The sequence below is a fragment of the Spinacia oleracea genome, chromosome 5 (assembly GCF_020520425.1).
Source record: "Spinacia oleracea cultivar Varoflay chromosome 5, BTI_SOV_V1, whole genome shotgun sequence".
In the NCBI taxonomy this organism is placed as follows: Eukaryota; Viridiplantae; Streptophyta; class Magnoliopsida; order Caryophyllales; family Amaranthaceae; genus Spinacia; species Spinacia oleracea.
This window is the reverse complement of record NC_079491.1, coordinates 22,853,612-22,875,654: the sequence shown is the minus strand read 5'-3', so window position 1 is coordinate 22,875,654 and position 22,043 is coordinate 22,853,612. Positions and strand designations below refer to the sequence as shown.

General features: G+C 33.7%; 2 protein-coding genes across 6 annotated transcripts; both read left to right on the top strand.

Annotated features, from left to right (window-relative positions):
- The first annotated feature begins 2,526 nt into the window (after positions 1–2,526).
- On the top strand, positions 2,527–14,023 carry LOC110806096 (pectin acetylesterase 5). 4 transcript variants are annotated; one of them, XM_056830382.1, is made up of 13 exons: positions 2,907–2,938; positions 3,029–3,111; positions 6,021–6,139; positions 6,316–6,442; positions 9,081–9,160; positions 9,268–9,357; positions 9,853–9,977; positions 11,661–11,721; positions 11,947–12,000; positions 12,119–12,196; positions 12,277–12,382; positions 13,343–13,485; positions 13,609–14,023. In XM_056830382.1, the coding sequence occupies exons 4-13, from the start codon at positions 6,388–6,390 to the stop codon at positions 13,720–13,722; spliced, it is 906 nt and encodes a 301-aa protein (XP_056686360.1). In that variant the 5' UTR covers positions 2,907–2,938; positions 3,029–3,111; positions 6,021–6,139; positions 6,316–6,387; the 3' UTR covers positions 13,723–14,023. The 4 variants fall into 4 exon arrangements, with proteins under 4 accessions (XP_021867428.1, XP_021867427.1, XP_056686360.1 ...); XM_022011736.2 differs by lacking the exon at positions 6,021–6,139 and having other exon boundaries at positions 2,527–2,938; positions 12,283–12,382; XM_022011735.2 differs by lacking the exon at positions 6,021–6,139 and having other exon boundaries at positions 2,547–2,938.
- A 139-nt stretch (positions 14,024–14,162) lies between these two features.
- LOC110806098 (uncharacterized) lies at positions 14,163–20,442 on the top strand. Of its 2 annotated transcripts, none has more exons than XM_056830378.1 (5): positions 14,163–15,804; positions 16,377–16,581; positions 16,980–17,032; positions 17,233–18,757; positions 19,520–20,442. In XM_056830378.1, exons 2-5 carry the CDS (start codon positions 16,410–16,412, stop codon positions 20,182–20,184), a joined length of 2,415 nt encoding a protein of 804 aa, XP_056686356.1. In that variant the 5' UTR covers positions 14,163–15,804; positions 16,377–16,409; the 3' UTR covers positions 20,185–20,442. The 2 variants fall into 2 exon arrangements, with proteins under 2 accessions (XP_056686356.1, XP_056686355.1); XM_056830377.1 differs by having other exon boundaries at positions 16,980–17,050.
- Positions 20,443–22,043: the final 1,601 nt, after the last annotated feature.

Below are 22,043 nucleotides of genomic sequence, written 5' to 3'. Positions count from 1 at the left end.
AAGTATTTATCGTTTTAATATTAATTCAATAACTTAATATTTTGAAAGAAATTGGACTCGGGGCTCAGGAAGAACGAACCAACAAAAAGGCTTAGCAAATCGCGGAATTGAGGTAACGGTTATTGCTAGTACCCGCAATCCCTTCGAAATGTATTTATGAATGATGTTATGAATGATTGATGTTTTATAATGATGTTTTATGATTTGCGGGATTACAAGCATGATTTGATTGAATTATTTTATGGTAATGCAGCTTTATGCAAATTATTGATTTAACGAATTATTATTCCTGAAAGAATGATTTTATGAAATAACGAAATTTAATGGTTTTGTTGAACCACCCTGAATGAATGAGATTTTCCTGATTAATGTTCGATTAAAAGAAATGTAAACATGATAAATAAAAGTGTAAGAACTGGTCAAGTTCCCCTGATATGGAGCCCATGCTCCCCCTGATAAGAAGCACTGGCTTCCCCTGATATGGAACCAAGGTTCCCCCTGATAAGAAGCACTGGCTTCCCCTGATATGGAACCAAGGTTTCCCCTGAAACGAAGCACTGGCTTCCCCTGCTATGGAGCATTGACTCCCCCTGTTATGAAGAACTGGCTTCCCCTGTTCGTAGGAGACGTCCTACCATGTTTTCCTGTAAAGTCCTGACGACCAGAATAATACTGTTAAAAGGAAACAGATTAATGAAATGATATTCCTGAAATGATGTTTCTGAAATGACGTTTCTAAAATTATGTTTCTGAAATGATGATGATTCTGAAATGATGATTTATCAAATGTTTTACTTTATTCTATTCTCCATGTTTATTAAATAAAATGAATTGAAATGATGTTACGATGCTAGGGTAACTCGTTACTGAGTCTTCGGCTCACCGTTTTGTTTTCCGTTTTAGGTACTGCTGGGGACCACGGAAACGAGTAGTGGCGAGGATTTCACTATTGCAAAGTTCACCTAAGTTAATGTTAAGTTGTAACAAGTTTAAGTAAAGATTTTTGATTAAGTTGCGTATTTTTTTTAATGAAGAATTAAAAAGGATTATTATGTTAATTTTGGAGTTTAATAGCTTATGATTGATGGTTGCCTGGTAATTCCCAAGAGGGAGTTACGGCGGGTAATGTCCCGACCGAATTAGGTTAATTCCGCTGCTAATTATGATTAAATAATTGAATTAGAGGTCGGGGCGTTACACACTCATTGAGTACTTGATCAACATGGAGAAAATTTTCAATATACAAGTACAAGTTGACTGTTTTTTTAATCATACTCCCTCCGTCCCGGAATACTCGCACCGGTTTGACTTTTTGCACTATTCACATAATTCACATTGACCCTATTTTATTTATAGTATACGAAAACAAAAGTTAGCATATAATATATTGTTGGCTTCATCTTAACATATATTTTTAAAATATTAATATTTCATAAGTTTTTATAATATGTAGTTAAAGATATTGGTGGTCAAAGTTGTGCATCGTTAATTGTGTCGACTCGAACCGGTGCGAGTATTCTGAGACAGAGGGAGTACGTTCTTTGAATTTGAACAATATGTTTATTTAAAAACATGGTGAACATGGCTCTCGAATACGTACACCATATTTTCTGATAGAGGTTGGACATGGGTGGTTCTCATTGTAGGGGGTAATAAACTAAATATTACTAAGACGTGTGAATTTATGATCTTGACATTTGTAAAACTGTTTAGCTTATTGCTTAGGAGTTGGGACTTAGGAGGGAACAAGGGGGTGGTTCTTTTTTTTGGGGAGAGAGAGTGTGATTGAAGTATTATGTATTTGGGTCATCATTTGTCCGCACCGGAAATTTGTGAACGGGTAACACTCATCTTATAAATAATCATCTTATTTACATCGCATATGTGTATGTCCAAAAATAAATTTAATTTTTTTTTAAAGAAAGGTATAATAAAAGTTAGGATAGTTTTCTCTCAAAACTATATCCTAACTTATCTAAATATTTAAAATAAGAAAATTTACCATCTACCTAAGGATCTATTTCTTGTTGGGTATGTATGCGATGACCTAAGGCGGTAATATAATCTATTGCACGATAGATATCCCTATATATGTGGCGAGAAAAAATACTATCAAAATTATTCAAAAGTTGTTTGACATCTTTCATTAACACTTGTATCTTTTATGGGCAATTACTTTGTCCCTGTAAAATATTTATGATCAATAAATTATCACTTTCAATAAAAACATGTCGTATATTCTTTTCGATGGCTAATAGAAGATCATTACGAACCGCCATTGCTTCGGCAAGAAGTGGAGAGGAGGTTCCTAGATTATAGGTTTGACTAACAATATTGTTTCCTAGGTGGTCCCTATTTACTACACCAGCTGTTCCAGAGTTGCGTTGTTGCGGACTGACCCATCAAAGTTATAATTTTTATAATACCATGGGTCGAAGGCGTCCAAACAACTTTTGTGGTACACGGAGACTTCGAAGGAGCATTATTATTAATGTTAACATCCAATGAATCAGATGTGTACACATATTCTATTATGTAAATATCCTAAAAGCTCTATTCCTATCGATGAGACAAGAGACTGTATGAAAATGTGAGCATTACGTATTTTCCAAATACTCCACAGCCCAAATAGAAGTTGACCGAAAATAGTTGGGATTGATACAGTTCATTTTTTCTTTAGTAATTGCATCGTTACATGCTTGCCATTCTCGACTGGAGCTTCTAAAATCTCCATTAATGGCAATCTCAAGACAATCAACACTTAGTTGGTGGAGAAAATTAAGCAAAAAGGACCTAATCACTGCAGCTATTGGCTTAGCACTCATCCTCTTCTCTTTCTCTTTCCTTTTCAATTCCTCTAAAAAAGCTGATGTCTTTACTCTTAACTCTGATTATGTCCCATTAACTCTCCTTCGCAATGCCAAACAAACAGGAGCATGTTAGTTTCATCTCCCCTTAATCTTCCCTTAATCTTGATCTATTCTCCAATTTAATCTAATGTTTTTGTTCTCTTTGATTATAATTGCAGTTTGCTTGGATGGGAGTTTGCCCGGGTACCATTTTCAGAAGGGATTTGGATCCGGATCCAGCAAATGGGTTCTTCACATTGAGGTGGGATTAATTTTGTCTTATCTTTTGGGTTATTTATCATGTAGCACTGTTAAGTGTTGGTTGATTAATTGATGGGGTTGTGATTTGTAATTTCTACTGAATGATTTTGAGGATTCAATTTGGTTGATTTTCCCTGTGAATGTGGAATTGTGATTGTTTTGAATTTTCGATCGATATCTAGGGAAATAGGTTTTGTAATTGTTTCCTAGACATAGATAGATTCTATCAATGCTCACCATGAACAGAGGTGAAAGAGGACTTTGTAAGGGAAAAGTATATATTAATAACTGTGATTTGTGAATAGTGCAAATAACATGGCATTTTCATAACTAAATCGGTAGGAAAACTAGAAAGAAGCTGGAATAAAAAGAAACGAAAAAAGTGAATTAAATGAATAAAGTTTGAGGTTTAATGAATATAATTTGAAGTTAAATGAATAAAATGTGAGATTAAAAGAACAAAATTTGAAGTGAATGAAGTCTATTTATTTACGATTATGCCATGTGATGTGTACTGTTCTTCAATACCGTTATTGATTTGAAATCACCCCTTTTTTAGAGATGGATTCCCAGGTTTTGTTTATAGCTCTTCAGTACAGAAATGCATTTATCAATAACTGTGATTTGTAAATAGTGCAAGTAACATGACATTTTTCGTAATTAAATCGGTAAGAAAAATTAAATAAAGGTGGAAATAAAAAAAAAACAAAAAAAATGAATTAAATGAATAAAATTTGAGCTTAAATGATAAAATTTGAGTTTAAATGTATATCTTGAACATCTATTTGTTTACTATTCATCAATAATAATTATTGATTTGGAATCACCCGTTCAGTACTGCTTATTCCACGGGTTTGACACGACGTTCACTTCACTAAGTTTTCATATCTCAACGTAGTTGAACATAGTGAGACCCGGAATTTAGCTGGAAAGTGAACCTGGTAACCTTATAAGGTTTTTGCATAGACAATCTGGGGTTATGGTAGATGAGTCATGAGTATGCTGCTCAGGATTGGAGTTGTTTTCTGATGTGAGGGGTAGTAAAGTTTCTGAACGAATGCCTCATGGAATGAAATCAGGAGGGAATTAAGCACTTGAGGTTCATAAATCATGAGTTTATGGAAGAATAATTATAATCTTGATCCTTTGGCTGTGTGTTTGGTGAAGAAGAGTTCAGAATCATCAGTCACAAATGGCCTTGAGGACTAGAGTGGCAATCTAGTGGACAGTGTGGTATTAATCTGGTTCTGCTCTCTAAGGTAGCCTATGGGAGAGTATGACCCTATATTGTTAGAGAGTAAGACCCTATATTAAATAGACCATGTTTGATGGGTTTATTAGGCTCATATCTTGTGTTTCAAGTGATTGGTCGGAGGCATGGAGCATTACTTAATTGGTCGACTACTACAAATAGTCACTTGTGCCACGTTTCTCTAAGCATGGCACATGTGTAAAATTTCAGTTGGTACACTATTTAGCAATGGGCAACCCAGAGACTCCTGTGGGCCTGTGGCACAAGTAATCGTGGCTATGTACTCAGCACAGGAAAAATGAGGTCTTGGCGGAAATTGATAACTTTTCCACGGGAACCCCCGTGTCGTGGCAAGGAAGGAACTCCGGTAGGTAGAATTGCCAACTAGCCACATCCATAGTTGTGGCAAGTAGTGACCATACCACCAGTCATCATTAGTTCATTATCAAGCCAAGTTATATCTGCTGCCAGAAAGATTTGAAATTCTATCAAAATTACAATTTGGATTTGTCAAGGGCCAAATTTATTAATTGAGGTCATCACTGTATGAACTATTAATGAACTTATTAAATCACAACAAATTTTTGTATGATAAAATTGGATTTCCACCTTTAGATTTATATAAACAAGAAAACACTAAGTATTACATAATGTGTTGAAGAGAAAGGTTAAAAGACTACCCAATCTTATATACAGATTAAAACATAATATGTCTTCTTGGTAGAAAGTGGCAGCTAACGGATTTTGTGCTGACTGCAACATAATCACAAGTTGCTCGGAGCGCCAATACTCATTACCAGAAATATATTCAGAGAATGTTTTTTTTTTTTCAGGAGGGAAATATTAATTTGTTAATCAACACTATTTAAAAAAATTACAAACTTGAACGAAACTGCATAGCAAGAGAAGTAAATTAAAGTGGACTGAAATGCCAACCACATGCAGCAAAATTTGGACTAACAGGAAATAAGGACAGCACAAAACAAGCTGAAAACAACCAATGAACATGATTTTCCCAAGATCCTTAACCTATAGCAGCTCACGTTAGACTTGGTCCACCTTCACTTAGATTGCATATCTTATCTAACAAAAAAAAAGCAGCACAAACAATCCTCAATTCAAAATATCATGTTTCATAAACTACATAACTAAGTACTAAACTATTTTGGGCCAATTTGTACAAAAGAACGGTGTAACAGAAAAAACGTTCTAATGTGGTGTGCCTTATGCGCCTTATCGAAGGCTCAAGGATCAACTCCTTATGCGCCTTTTCACAGGTTCAAGACGCAGGTATAAGTCCCCAATTTCTGACAAGTTATAGTTTTTTTTAGGGGAGCCATTTACTATAATGAAAGGAAGAGAGAAAAAACCCCAAAATTTCCCCCTTTTTTTTTTAAGTATATCTTTGGGTCAGACAACCGTCATGTCATGTAAACCCATGCCTTTTATTTATTTTAATGTAATTGTTTTATGTCAGGTGTGGCACACTTCTTGAGAATCTAAATATAGAGTTAATGACTAAAAAGTTATTTGTACCTTCTTAGTCCCCTTAATTAGTCCCCTTTTGCTTTTTGTTTCCTTTTCAAAAAGGCTTTTAATTTTACTATAATTACTATTTTACCCGTTTGTGACAAATAATATTATTTTGATATTTACAGAAAAAAATACTACAATTTTTTTTAAAAATTGTGCGCCTTACCTACGAAAGGCGCGTGCCTTGTGCCTAGGCTCCAGGGACTTTTGCGCCTTGGTTCGCCTTGCACCTTTTGTAACTAAGGTACTTTATCCAACCTCGATGGACTGTATATTGGGCTATTGCTTCATTCTTTTCCTTTACTCTTTTATGGTAGAGGTTGTGGTCATGCCTATTTGTGTTCTTTGATGATTTGACTATTATCCTAATTTTCTTTTCTTTTCTTTTGTTTTTTATTTTCTTTAACTTTTATCTTATAGGGTGGAGGTTGGTGTGATTCAGTAGCAACATGTGCACTTAGGAAAGCAACAGCATTAGGTTCCTCAAACTTCATGGAACAAGTTCAATTTTCTGGAATTTTGAGTCATGACCCAGCAGAGAATCCTGGTATCATGTTTTGAATCTTTCAAACTTTTAATTAATAAAGTATATTGGATCTCCGTTATCTGTTTTTTAAGTGTTGTGATGCATTAAAGGGATGAAATATCCTACTCTTTATGATGTAAGGGGTCGTCCAAACCCTAAAAAGGGGAAGGGAATATCCTACCTTCTCATTGTTAGTGTTTTTGTAACTTTAGTTTGCTGTTATTTCTCTGTCCTTTTTTCACTTCAGATGGACATACCCAATTACGTTAGTTTGATTTCTCTACTCACCCTCCAAGGTTTGGATTAACCTCTAATTGAGTTTTGTTTCTTAACCTGATTAGTCACTCACCACAGCACACTACCACCAATTCACCAAACCAAACCACCAATGATGTCTTGGCCTAGTGGTTAAGACTGAGGGCCTGTGAACAATAGGTCTCAGGTTCGAATTCCCCCGCCCCCACTTGTAATTTATATTGCCCTTGTGGCTCATTCGCACCAAAAAAAAAAACCAATTCACCAAACCACCATCAATTACCACCACCAGCCCTAGCCTTTCCATGAAGTTCACCACCATTGCTGCCCTATGTTACCCATCTCCTCCTCCCAACCACGCCCACCATCTCATTACCAAGAGCAGTCTATCTTCCCACCAAAACCAACCTTGCCCTACTACAGTAGAAGTCTGTCTTCCAACAATCCCAAGCACAAACGACTGAAACCACCACATCCTGGAAAAAGTGGCTGCATCAACTCCATCGTCCACCAAAGTTGCCTGTCAGAATTAACCACAATCACTTTTGAAGTCACTGCCATCTCAATCACCCACTGCACAAGTAGAAAAAGAGAACAAAATTGGATCTGAACTTTCACATATCAGAGGCGAAAAACCTCAGCAGTTTACGTATTGGGTTCTTGAATTCAACTTCCAAGTCTTCAAAAATAGTCTTGGTTGATCAAATTGGACCACCACAGGCCAATTCGGCGTTCTTGGCGAAGAGAGAAAAAAAGATAACTTGACAACAATGATGATGGTATCTCTTCCTTGCGAAAATGGCTGGCCAGAGATGAATTTTGTGATGGTGCCATGACGGGGGTACAATTGTCATTTCCCAAATCAAACCAATAATCACTTTCCCTATCTTTGTTTCCTGTCCCCACAATCTCTTTCTAGGTTTCTTTCCCTTTTTACAAGAATTAGACTTTCCCTTTGTAAGTTGATATTAGATCTCTATGAACTACACCCAGTCACAGTTAGCTCTTTCTTACTCTAGTATCTTTGTGATGTTCATCCAATAATTCCTCGCCAAGAAGTTGAATTTAATAGCTACCCTGAAAAGGAAAAACATTGTCTGATGCAAGTTGTTACAACTACTAATAATGCTTGTGTAACAAACATATATCTTTAACTTTGATTAGCTTTTGAATCTATGAGATCATTTTCTAGTTACCTTTACCAATGAATACTTTTGTTTAGATAAGTTGAACTGATCCAGTTGTGGTTTGGATGAATGGTCATGGCTCCATTTTGATGTTACATGCTGATAACTAAGGGGTTGCAACATTTTAAAGGGGGGATAAATGAGGGAGTAGATGGTACTGGGTAAATTATTTAGAGGATAATTGTTCATTTCTAAGGTTTGGCTCATTACTCAAGTAATCATTACTCCCGTAACAAGACATTAAAAAGCTCACTGCCTCAACCTCTATCTTCAACAACGGATGTTACAAATAAGCACCACCATGCATGGCGGTGAAACCGGCGGCGACCACCACAAAATTAGTGTTTTCGGATGCTAGTGACATTAATAAGCACGAGTTTCGAGTCTAATCTCAATGGTAGAAATTGTTTTCCTAATTTCCTCACAAAATTGTGTACATCTACAAAACTCAATTTGAATGAAAAAACAACGGAGGGTTGTAGGTGGTGATGGAGGTTGTGATTGACAAATCCAATTTATAATTTAGTGAATTGAGGGCCTAAACGAGTGCCCTTGATGATCATGAATTGATGGCAGCGACAATTACAAATTGGTGGTGATGATGGATGTTAAAATGGCGTCGTCAACGGGTGTTGATGACGGCAGTGGCAGGGTGTTGATGACAACGGCGACAAGCTGGCAATTATGACGCGCCGCGGCAGTAGATGATGGCAATGGCGGCAGCGAAAAACTGGTGGAGGTGGTTGTTGTGGAAAAGTTAGATAATGGTGAAGAGAGAAAACGACTGAGATGAGAGAGAGGAGGAGGAAGTATTATCCTAGAAATTATCACCCTAGGGGGGCTAGGGGAATTATTTACCCCCTAAATAAGGGGAAGAATCTCCATGAATTTCTCCCTCAATCCAAACATTAAAAGTGCCAGAATTATTACTCCTTCAATCATTCCCCCTCTTTTACTCTCATTCCAGGTGACCCCTAATTAAAAATCTATAGGTGAAAATCCATCATTTTGTGAATTGTGAAATAATTGCCTGCTATTTTAATTGGCTGCACTGTCAATTTTCTGTCTTTATATTTCATTTTCATTTGTCTGTCACACTTTTTCAGTTTTTTGTGGGTCATCCTAGTGAGTAACCTTATTGTCATATCTAAGTATTTCCATGTGTAGTTCAATGTTATCGTTTTCACCCTGAAGTAACTGTTTTGGGGGATTTCTAGATTTCTTCAACTGGAACAAAGTCAAAATACGTTATTGTGATGGTTCATCTTTTGCGGGGCACTCGGAAAATGAGTTTCATGTAAGTCAAAATGATCTGGTTAAACTGTTTGATGATTGATTGTATTGTTCAATTACAAAATGATTATGTTATTATTTATCACTTACTTTTTAATGGAAACTCTTTAGAATGGAACATATCTTTTCTTCAGAGGTCAGCTCATATGGAAAGCAGTAATGGATGAACTTCTAGCTAAGGGAATGTCAAATGCTGGACAGGTACTCTAGATTTCTTGTAATATGTGAAATATGAGATCTTCGGGCTACACACTTTCACGTCTATTTTGTTTCTTGCCAAATGGTTGAGTAATTGAGTGTAAAGCTATGGAATTCATTTCTTAATTATTCAGTAAATTTTCTTGGTATCAAATGGGACCAAAACACTTGCCTCATTTTTCTATTTATTCATTTTTTTTAACTTTTGGGGGAACTACCAAATGACAAAAGAAAAGAAAAGGGTGGAGAGGACCTTCCAACCATCCTTTATTGTCCAACCTCTCACTGGGTCCCTTGATATTCCTTAAATAGTTAAATGCAATGACCACAGTTCTTTTACTCAGAGAAGCCCTTAGTGAGTTTGCTCACCGATTACTTATCCTCCCAGTCAGTTTTGAGCGCTACAAAGTACAAAGCCATATTCTCAGAGACCAGAGAGCTTCAAAATCAAAATTGAGAAACAATAGTTTCTTACTGTTTCATCTGATAATCTCAAAGGCTCTTCTTTCAGGATGCTCCGCCGGTGGGCTCGCCACTATGATACACTGTGACGACTTTCGTGCTAAGTTGCCGAAGACTGCTACTGTGAAGTGTCTTGCTGATGCAAGTTTTTTCCTGGATGAGTATGATTTTTTCACTACCTCGATTTTGAGAAAACATCTCTTAAGCGTCTCAAGTAAAAAAATACCCATGAAACATTTTGTGGTGTGGGCGAGATGGGTTCGGAGCATGTTTTTTCCTCTTGTTATGCTGGACATCATTATACTGTGTTTTGAGTTTCTCTTATGTTTATATTCTTCCCGTACTGCTGATCATTGAATCCTTGATATCTTCCTATATGGAGGTCAATGTTTATATTTGTCTTTCAACAAAAGCAACCTCTATTCTTTCCGAAGGCCTTGCAAAATTCTTTAGAAGTTTGATTAACCGAGGTTCTTAGTGTTGCAATGTCACACGCATTAAAGATGTTTAAAGAATGTTGAATATCTAGGGTTTGAGTATTAATAAAGATTGTAGGTTGATTTTTAAGCTGCTAGTTGATGAAGACGTAAGGGCTATCATTATTGGAAATATTTGAGTATAGGGTCCTCTCCACTTCTGTTGGTGCTGCACGGTTGCAACTTGCAAGTCACATATAGTAGGGTGCTTGTATTTGTGTTTTTTTTCTCTCTCTTTCTATTTCGGGGTGGGAAGTGAAAGAAGGAACATTGCAAGTTTATCAAATAAAAGGAAGTTGTGTTTTGTCCTCTTGAAAATTCTTTTGTTTTTTGTTCTCTTTCTAGTTTATTTTAAGTTTTGTTATGCTTCAGTACGGGGTTATTGTCACTTTGTGTCTGCGTCTTTGTTTATTCAAGATTTTCCCTGTGTATTTGGGTAGTTTTGGGCCTGCTCATCAAGTTTTCGGTAAGTGTAAACGTGAGCGTTTCAAGTAGAGTTAGTGTTGGTACTTGGTGTGCTTGGATGCTAGTTGTTAGTGGTTTAGCTAAATTACATGAAATGTCCAGCAAATTGCTGTAGTTTTTTCCTTCTAAAATCTAAAATAGTTTGAGGATAGCATGAAATTATAGGAAACAAAAAACTAAAATTACAAGAAAAAATATGAAAGAACAGAAATGAGCGAGACTAAACTTTATTCGGCTTGGGTATGACTTAGTTTCATCCAAGGTCCGATCCGGTTGTGCGTTGAGCAAGATTACATCAGTTTCAACCGTTGTTTGTGAGAAGCACTAATGGGCCGTTTGTTAGGCGGTAGTAAATGAAGGTAATGGTCGTTAACTCTTTTGCAAAGTCCTTAGTAAATCACATATCATTATCCATGGGGATGTTTGTTTGAAAAACATGTGCATTTGTTCATAAATTTTTTGTACCACCTCTAAAGTGGTTATGTAATGGAAATTAACGAAGAATAAGAGATGTCTGGGGTTGTGTAAGACCAACGATATTGGCATGCGACGTTATTTGCAAAACTGTATGGAGTTATAAACCATTACCGTCATCACCATTTGTAGCCGCCTTCCAAACAGGCCGTTAGAGTATGGTGGGTGGTTGTCACGGCCTTCATCAATTTAATTTCAGACCATGCCAGGTGAAAAGGTTCATTCGCTCTGAAAATTGAGGGTGCTCATCAGATTATATGGTCTAGTGTTATACTGTATATTGAAAGTAACAAGGAATCTGTGACGAACCTTCAAGGCTTTTTGTTTGGAAACCTGGTCTTATAAGATTCATGCAAATTTCTTTTTATTTTTTTTAATACACAGATTTTGATCTTCTTGTTTGATCTGTTGCTGCTGCTGCTATTTCAGGAAGGATGTCAATGGAAGGCACACTATGCAATTGTTTTATAAGAATGTGGTTAATCTTCATGTAGGACTTTTCTGTCTTTAATTATATGTGCATATGAGAAAAGTATATTTGTAATTTTGTAAAGTTGTTGAGAAAATTTACTGTATCATTTCTTCTAATATTTTTGGAGCATAATTCAATATGAAAATATATGTTCTTAATCTGCAAAGTTACCAAGTATATATTATGTTAAAAGTCCAAAAGACTGATTATTGATGGATCTTAGTGTTGTTTATCAATTATCAGGGTGCAGCCAAATCTTTGCCTAGAGATTGTGTTGCCAAAATGAGCCCGTCCTTGGTAATCTTCCTTCACCTTTAACAGTTATTTTAACTGATTCGAGGAACTTTTCTGACTTGACTACTACATACAGTACCATCATGTTTCAACAACTGCTTATTATTGTTTGACATTTCAGTGTTTCTTCCCTCAACAAATCGTTGAAAGCATAAAAACTCCATTATTTCTTGTAAATCCAGCATATGATTTTTGGCAGGTAACTTTCTCATTCAAAAATTATCACATGCATATAATTATTCCGTTGTGGTTGATGATGACTTGTTAGACTATTTTCAGATACAGCATGTCTTGGTACCAGCTGCATCAGACCTCCCTGATGAATGGCGAAGATGCAGACTTAATATTCAGAATTGTAGTTCACATCAAATGGACATATTACAAGGTAGTGACAATTTCTATTGAAAGTTGCTGGCCTATGAAACTCTTAAATCTTAATTAATAGCTGGATGATGGTTCTATTCCTAGGAGTTCCATAGTTTTCTTTTCTCTCAAGAGCCCAGTCTTCTGTTAGATACTTGATAAGAGCTTACTTCTAAAGTTCTAAGATTTCCTTCGTATTATTACCTCAAAATCTTACTTGAACCAGCAGTTCCTTTGTTGTTATTCCGCCGTACCATCATGCTTGCTGCAGCAAGCATTTCAAGAGCTCCACATCTTTTCATGTGAAGAACTTCAAGCAATAAAACCTAGCAGGATGCTGGATTTCAAAGATGGGTTGATTGGAAAGGAAACAGAGGGTAGAGAAAGCATTTCTGTTATGTGGTTTATTTTACCAATCAGGCAATTATAATGATCTTGAAGGTTTTCAGTTTTTGTATCAAGTGAATTAAAATTTCTTCTCAGAAACCTTTGCTGCTAATTCCTTCCGTTTTTCCAAAAATTATCTACTAATTTAAACCTAACATAAAAAACTTACCTTTTTCCCTTTCACCCTGATTTCTTCTGCCCCTTTTAATTCCACTATGTTGGTAGTGGATTGACAATATTTTTCTTTGTATACTGCTTTCAGAGATAAACTGTCATATAGATATTGATTTATCACTTTTATCACCTGTTATGTATAAATCAGTATTTAGTACAGAGCATATTTTTTATTTCTGATTTTCATGAATAAACCAACGGTCAAAGTTGGTTCTTAAAAAGAGAAAGTGACTGTTACTTGGGAATGCAGGGTGTATGTCATACTAAGAAAAGGAGAATCCCCACCTAAATTCATGCTAATTTGGAACTGGGGGAAGCATTTGTTACAGCCAGAAACTTGTGAATTTGTTTAATACTTATGTGAATTATGATAATATGTCCATGTTTATGTTATTACGGATTATATTGTAAATGTGCACAGGTTTCCGGAACTCTTTGCTAAATGCACTGGGTGAATTTAAGAAGAAGAAAGAAAGAGGAATGTTCATCAATTCTTGCTTCATTCACTGTCAAACTTGGATGGCAACATGGCATGGGCCCAATTCTCCGAAACTCAACAATAAGGTAACTGAAAATTCATTCATCTACATATTTTTACGAACTGCGTAGTTTACAGCTTAAAATGGGTGTTTGTTTCCAAATAAAATGGAGTAATGTTGGTATTTTTATGTCTGTCACGTTGAAAAGACAATTGCAGAGAATGCAGGTGACTGGTATTTCAACAGGGAACAGACAAAGCAAATTGATTGCCCATTTCCATGTAATCCTTCGTGTCTCAACATGGATTTCACACAAGCTTGATATAGAGATTTCATACTTGGATGGATGATTTACTTGCAAACAGAGTGGTAACAACATTGGTAAACATGACAACAAATGCCGGTTTTGTTTCTCACTTGTATATCAGTTGTAACGAATAGATTATTAGGTCGATCTTCAAAAGGTCTTGCGCGCACATAAATTTGTTGTACACCAAGATAACTTTTACCTATTTTTTTTATAACTTTAACTTGTTTTTGATTAACTTTTATATTAGTATAAAAAAAGTTGATAGATAAACATTTTAAAGGGTTAAATAATGAATTTTATACATTAGTAGTGATCTTGAAGAAATAAGTTTTACTAAAATGAAAAAATTAATCACTAAAAAATAGATAACTTTTACAATATAAGTTTAACTTTTAAGCATTTTGAATTAACTTTTACTCCGGTGTACAAAATTTATTGTACACCCCTTGTAAATAAGAATTTGTGGTCGCTCTTTGGGTATTTCAAACAAGAGATTACAAATTTACTATTTTTTGTGTAGTTTTTAGAGTGCTTGGTACTCTATAACAACGAGTGAGGCTATCATTTTTTTTTTTTTTGTGTACAAAGAGCCATTTAGAGCATCTTCAATGATTGTAGCTAGGATTTGCTTGCAATTTGCAAAAGTTTCAAGCTACTAAGATTAATCATTGGAGTTAAAATAACAAATTAGCTAATTTACTTGACAAAAAGATGGGAAAAAAGAGGAAGTGACAATTAATTTGCGTGATGTACAAATAAGGGAAGAAAAGCACTGATTGGGAGATTTCACAACCAAAATCCAAGAGTATTGTTCTACTCTCCGTCCTTTAATACTCAATCCGGTTTGACTTTTTGCACTATTCACCTAATTCACTCTGAGCCTATTTTATATCTAGTATATGAAAATAAATGTTAGTATATAATATATTGTTGGCTTAATCTTAATATATATTTTTAAAATATTAATATTTTTATAAGTTTTTATAATATGTAGTTAAAGAAGTTGGTGGTCAAAGTTGTGCATTGACAAGCGTGTCCGGTCAAAACAGGTCGAGTATTAAGGGACTGAGGGAGTAGTATTTTTGTGGTCCAAATAACTTAATTCAGAGCTTTTTCGGGTAAAAATGCTTAAAGATGTGAAAATTCTCAATATAATATTAAACCATTTGTTAGTTTATATGGTACCATATTATAAATTTTCATTTCAAACATGATATATTATGTTGCTTGTGGGATTAGTATGCTTCGTCAACAACAATTTTCTATAGTGAGTATAATAAAGAGTTGAGAAGTGGTGGTACTAGCGTCCAATGGAGGTAGATGTTATATGAAAATTAACCTTGCTCCTCCCAAGTGCATATTTATTTCTTGGCTAGACAGTTTAAGTAGATTGAGTACATGTGCCAATTTACTTAAAATTGGATTGCATTGTAACCAACTATGTTGTTTGTGTAATAAGGACAATTAGATTATTTCTCATTTGTTCTTCGTGTGTGAATTTTCTAGTAGGGTATGGAGTAGTATTACGTAAGTGGCTTGGTGTGCAAAGGAGGATGGAGGATCATGCTGAACTTTCAGTAGACTAATTAGAGGTTGGACGTAGATATTGTGAGACAAATTCTAGTTATGATTTACATTAGGTGTTATAGTACGAAGAAACTATTTGTTGTTCTTCCTTGATGGCTTTTTATCGTTGGTGCTTCTTGGCTTCTTTCTGTGCTTTTGTGTATGGTTGCCTGACCTAATCGTCTTTTGTTGTAGTTTGTATATATTTTGGACACTTTTTTCCTTTTGGTAATAAATAAATTTCTACTACTTACCAAAAAAATTAAAAAATTAAACAATTTACACATTAAAAAGATGAGAAGTTAAAAAAAGCTAAGAAGAGGAGAAAAATAGAAAACGGAAGGAAACTAAAACTTAAAACTAATTTTTTGCATGTTCTTTATTAGATTTGAAAAGTGTCATAACCAGAATATAACTAAGATTTCTTATGATTTTTTTATCATCCACAAAATTTCTTAATTTTACCATTGCAGATTTATATGGTAATACTAATATTAATTTTTGAATAAGCGTTCAATCTTCACATAGGTAAGATATTGTAATTTATGTTTCTATGCATATTCTTCATTTCATATTTTGATCTATGTGAGTAAATCTGAGAATAATAATTTAAGTTATCGTTCTGAAATTTAGAATTACATGTTTTAAATATTTTTAGAGGAATGTGTTATTCTAATTATGATAGTAAATTCATGATTATTTATCGCTTACATGAATCGATTAAAATACTATTAATCTATTTATTTTATGAGTTTATCCATTAAATTTTTCATATAAGAATTCTAGACATATCCACATAAGGCGTCATTTCAAGATGATAATATTTTTACGAAAATTTGGATAATAGATCAATCATCTACATTACCTTGTTCTTTACAATTTATGATACTTTACTATATTTTCGATTGTCTATTCATATTATCATGTCTTATTTGTTGATTCGTCTTCAGTATTCTCATAAAGTTCATTTCTTCACATATCTATTTCGAAAATATCTAACCATGCGAAACACTAAAAATTAAGGTATAAAAATTTAATAACATCAAGTAGATCAGTTAAATAACGTTGTTTTTTATCGTGAAATTTGATTGCAAATATAGGTCGCAAAGAAAAGGTAAAGCATTTCTAATATCATGGGGAAACTTACACAAGCAAGACAAATAAATAACATTCACGCTACTGATGACAAAACAAGTACAAACTTCAAACTGGCGCATATGTTTCATGTCCTTGACTACCATCGTTGGCACTATGTCAAGAAAGTCTTGTCCAATAAAAAACATTACGAAGAAAGACATGCTTCAGGTAAATCTTTCCTAATTGATATGTTTTTTTTCCGTTTGAATGATTGGTTTTATTTAATTCATAATTGAACAAAATAACAAGATCATCACTCTTTTTTGAAAAAAATAAACTATTATATTCTAAATTTACGTTTTTATTAGAATATCTATATCTTACATATTAACAAAATTGTGAAATATAGAATTACTTTTAAGGTTGAGCCTTATAAATAATATTAGAATAGATCATAACAATATACTCTGTATAGAGATAAAGAATTTCTAGAAAAGCTATTTAATTTTAATCGTATTAAAGAAATTTGTCTATTACCATATATATTGGAAAGTTTAATATTTGTATGAGTTTTGTTTCTTAGATCATTATATATTTAATCTATAAATTGATGATTTGAGATGCAGGAAGTGACCCAAAAGCTATAGCTAATGAGAATGACCAATGTTACAGTAAAGAGGTAATTGAGAATTCCCAAGTAAGTAGAAGCAAAGTGTTAAGATAAATTATATCACCACTTACTTTACTAAAATGTTTTGATTCTCTTACAGTGAATGAAGTTTATATTTTATATATAAGATGGTCATAAACAATAATAAAAATTACGAAATGCATATGTGTAAAAAATAGAGTAATTGGTTTAATTTAAAAATGTTTCAGTTTGAAGCACATAATACAAGTTGGAGTCTTTTTGGCAAAAACTCATCATTCCACTCAAGTCCACGATCTGAGAGTTCCCCTTCAACGCCATTTAAGCAACCTAAAAGCTCTCGAGCATTAAGGATTAGCAAAATGATCATCAAAGAAGTCACAAAAAGAAAAGGTCGTCACAGAAGAAGTTCAACTTGCCCAACTGGCTCGGAATTAGAGGGAACTACCCTTGCTAACCAACACATGGATATTATAGGTGAAGAAATCGGCCTTGAAACTAAACAAGATATAATTCCAAGCCAAAATATAACTGAAAGTAATGGAAAATGTGATCTTTGTAGCTCCATGAAAATAGAATGTCGGTTAGGAGGGAATACACAACCTGAAAAACAAGTAGATAAACCTCTTGTGTATTATGAGTTGCCATTTAAGGGGAAAATTGATACAAGTGCATCATTTCATCATTCAAAGGAGTTCCTCGATGCTCTATGTGTATTAGGAATGAATAAAGAGTTTTCCTTGAATGTTTTAGATGATCCAGGGTCTTCTCTAAGAAATGGTTTATTAACAAAGCAATTGCAAGCAACAAGATCCATCAAAAGGAAATTCTTAGAAAAATTGGGGACCTTCCCTATTAATGAGTCCTCAGGTATAAAAGACTTTTCTTTCTCTGGTTCATATAAGAGAAGAGATAAGTCAGACATGGTGGAAAATAAACCGCAACAAAACCTAAACAACACAAACACAAATAGTGGTCAGATTGTAGGAAGAAGATTTAAAGATCTTAGGCAAAAAATTAAACATTTGATTAAGGAGAACAGAAAAGAGAGAAGACGAATTGCAATGGATGCGATCCTTCATAAAGTTCCTTATGGACATAAAGTTTACGAACAAAGTATGAAAGAAAGTCCTTGTGTTAGTATATGCGACAGTGATTCTTCAAATAAGGAGCGAAAATCTCATAAAAAAAGATCATCTTCCCTTGACGAGTCTCTAGATAAGTATTGTCAATTATTTGAGGCAACTAGTGTGGGTATTGGTAAAGAGGAGAAAATTAATACTCCTGAAATATCAAGGTTGAGAGTCGTGAATGAAAATTCATCCAAAAGGGTTTTTGGAAGGATGTTTTCATCTCCAGATTTTCATGATACGTCAGATGATTATGAAGATGGAAACATGTCATTTACATTACCAAGTAGGAGAACGATGAGTTTTAGCGAAAGAAAAGGGGATGATGATTTGAGTATTAATATTGCAACTATAACCCAATTCAATCAAAGTAAAGAACCTATATTTAATGATTTAGATGACTATGTTGAAATTAGCAATGTAGAAGGCTTTTCATTGGTTGATATTCATGAAGAAAATACCAAAGCTGACCACGATGGCACATATATTGAAACCACAAATGCTCATGGAGTAGCCATTTGTGATGACAATGGTAGAATCATAGTCACTCCTTGTCCCTCAATAACATCCGTTGAATCTCATCAGCAAATGGACTCCAACGAAAATAAAGAGATACTATTGGAAGGTAACTTGTTTGTTTCATTTTCATCTATTTAGTTTTTAAAATATGACTTATTAAACTTTTTAATTTAATAAAGTAAGTAATTTAAATACCTACAATTTCACAATAGAATGAAAATTTTACTATGTGTATATCACATATATATATATTCCATTTGACACTCTTATCAATCAACATGAAAAATTAAAGAATACATAAAACAAATGATTATTGATATCTATATTCATATTTTACAAGAATAATATTTGCATATTATCATGTTTTCGTGTGTCCATTACTTGATTTTTTTAATATCATTTATACCTTTTCATCTCTACCTCTTTACCTATGATTGTCTTATCTTTCTTATATGTCATATACAATAATTTCATGTCTTTTCTCATCCATTTTAAATTTCTCCATACTCCAAACTCATCATTTTTTGTTGTTTCAAAAAAATTGTATACTCTCTTATATTACATAGACAACATAATAAAAACGAATTGAATTAAATTTAATCGTGTGCACTGCATTTCAAGCTAGATACAAAATAGTTTATATAAATTAAGTTAATTTCTTCAATTATAGATTCTTGCTGTGTTTTTATAGTTTCTTGTAAGGCTAAACTATTATATTATATATACTAAAGTGAACCTTAGATTGTTTTGTTTCTTAAGAAATGATTGATTTCTTCAAATAGCTTTCGTTTAACATATCTAGTATTACACGGTCTACTCATATTTTATGTATTACGACAAATTCGATCTCTTAATATGACTTAAGCAGATTCTGAATTAGCGCAACAAGAGGACTTTTTTATGGATTCACCTTGGGGATCTTATATAAAAGTTGATGAAAATGGAGAAAACATTGTTGAAGATGAAGAAAAGAGGCTTATGCACTTTATACCTCCAAATCATCACCATATACGAGTCAGTGATTATGAAATAGAAGAATTTAAGTATGTTAGAAACATCTTAGAACTTTCGGGTTATTTGGGAACCCAACTTCTTGGAACATGGTACTCTTCTGATCAACCAGTGGACCCTTGTGTGTTTGTTGAATTAGAAAGTTGTTCATTGCTCGATCTAGATTGTTCAAACTTTAAAGATGATAAACAAAGTAGCCACTTACTTTTATTTGATATGATTAATGAGGTACTATTATCCATCTACGAAAGATCAGTATCATATTGGTCATCACCTTTGTCCTCATGCTCTCGAAAGCATCCGATGCCTAAGGGACACTATGTATTAGAGGAGGTTTGGAGTGGTATCAATTGGTATATGTGTTGTTCTAAGCCCGATTTTGATCCCTCTTTAGATAATATTACAACACGAGATCTTGCTAAGTATGATGGATGGATGAATCTTCAATTTGATGCTGAATGTGTTGGACTAGAGGTTGAAGACTTAATCTTTGAAGATCTTTTGAATGAATTTATGCCCTAATCCTCCAAATAATTGCCCACATATTTTCTATTCTGATTTTTTTCTATGCATTTTTTTTTATGTGTCTTTTACAGAATTTTAAAAGAGATTAGTCAGTAACAAGTTCCTTTTTTCCGACAAACACCTCAAACGTACACGTAGTATTTTATAATTTTTATATATAATTAAATAAACTTTTATGCAACAACACTTTTAACACAATATTTTGTTTAAGTTATATTGTTTCTTTGATCCTCTTAACTAATTTTTTTTCTCATAATATAATGTAGATGTCCATATTCCTTTGTGAGCTATAACAATTTATGACCATGTTTTACTCTTTTAGTTAACCATGGTTAGTTTGAATATCATTATTGATAATAAACACTTACAAGAGGCTACCAACGATAATAAGAAAAAATAATTGGCTACTATTGAGAAAATGCAAAGTAGACCAGGCTCGTTTTAAACATTTTACAGGCCATGTGCTACCTAAAATTTAGGGCCACAAATTTATAGACTATCTATAAAATTATTAGTTTTTCTTCGTATAATAATAGTAGTCCATCTTTTCTGGTATATTTTCTACCGAGTAACCAATGAGAAGACTTCCATACTCAAATGACCCCGGCCCATGGATCTTTTCTTAGATTTATTCTCAATCATACTTGAACCTTGATGATTTTGTACTGACTACATTATTCAACAAATTAAGTTTTGGGAAAACTTCTTGTCACAAAATTGGACGGGTTGTCGGTAAGGATCCTTGATGATTTTATATTTTATCCCTAATTGACAACTTGAACAAAACTTGAGACTGGTAACTCTGATTACACTTTCTTTTATTGACAACAATTAATTCAAAGTCATGAACGTTTTTAATTGATGATTGAGATTTGATAGAGTGTTAATGTGAAGTTTGGTTAAAACGGGAAAATTTATGTAAAAGTAAAGTGAATTGGATACGGAAAGTTCGAAGATTGTTCGAATGGAAACAATGCTAAAGACAAGGAAGTAATTAGGAGAAAAATTAGGAGATATTTTTAGCGTTGAAGTTCACTGCTTTGGAGATGAAGAAGCGCACATTTAGTTTTTTACTTTTATCATTAAATCGTGCTGCGAAAATATTGAGTCCTCTAATTTTTGAGACCCTGTGCTATTGAACAGGATGCAAGGGTCCTGTCTCCTGTGCAATTATAATGTTTTCGGTCTCATATTAATCTAGTTACTTATTAAGACAATTTGTTTTATGTTATAAGTTATTTTTTGGTTATTGTAGACACCTAACGAGTGGATTCCTCAATATACATTTCAAGATATGATTACTAATGAGCCCAATTTGATGAGTGGATTGATGATTGTCAGTCATGACATGATTGATTAAAGCCCAATAGGTCATTTTGTCCCAAAGGTGTTCTACTAATTTCAACCAAAACATTTAACTTTGAAATGATTTGTAAAAAATCAAGTTAAGTCATGAAAATCAAATCAAATCAAATCAAATAGTTAAAATCATAATATCCTTGAAAATCTATCATTTAAAGTCGGAAGTGTATCACACAAATCAGGAAGTGGATCGACGGAGTCAAGAACAACAGTTGGAGTTGGAGCGTTGGGCTCAGGCCTGCAATGTTACGCATAAGGAAATATGTCCTTGTTCCAATTATGTATTTAATGTATTTATATGAAGTCTAATAAATGCGATTCAGATTAATTAACGCGTTCATTATTAATCTCCTTGATTTTCTTTTGAAAAGATCAAATGACTTATATTGCGTTTAGGTTTCTTGTTCGATTGTGCTATTTGATTTGAAACTTGGGGATTAGGATTCTCAGTCATCGTGGTTTCGCTCATTTACGCTTGGAGAAAGAAAGAGAGG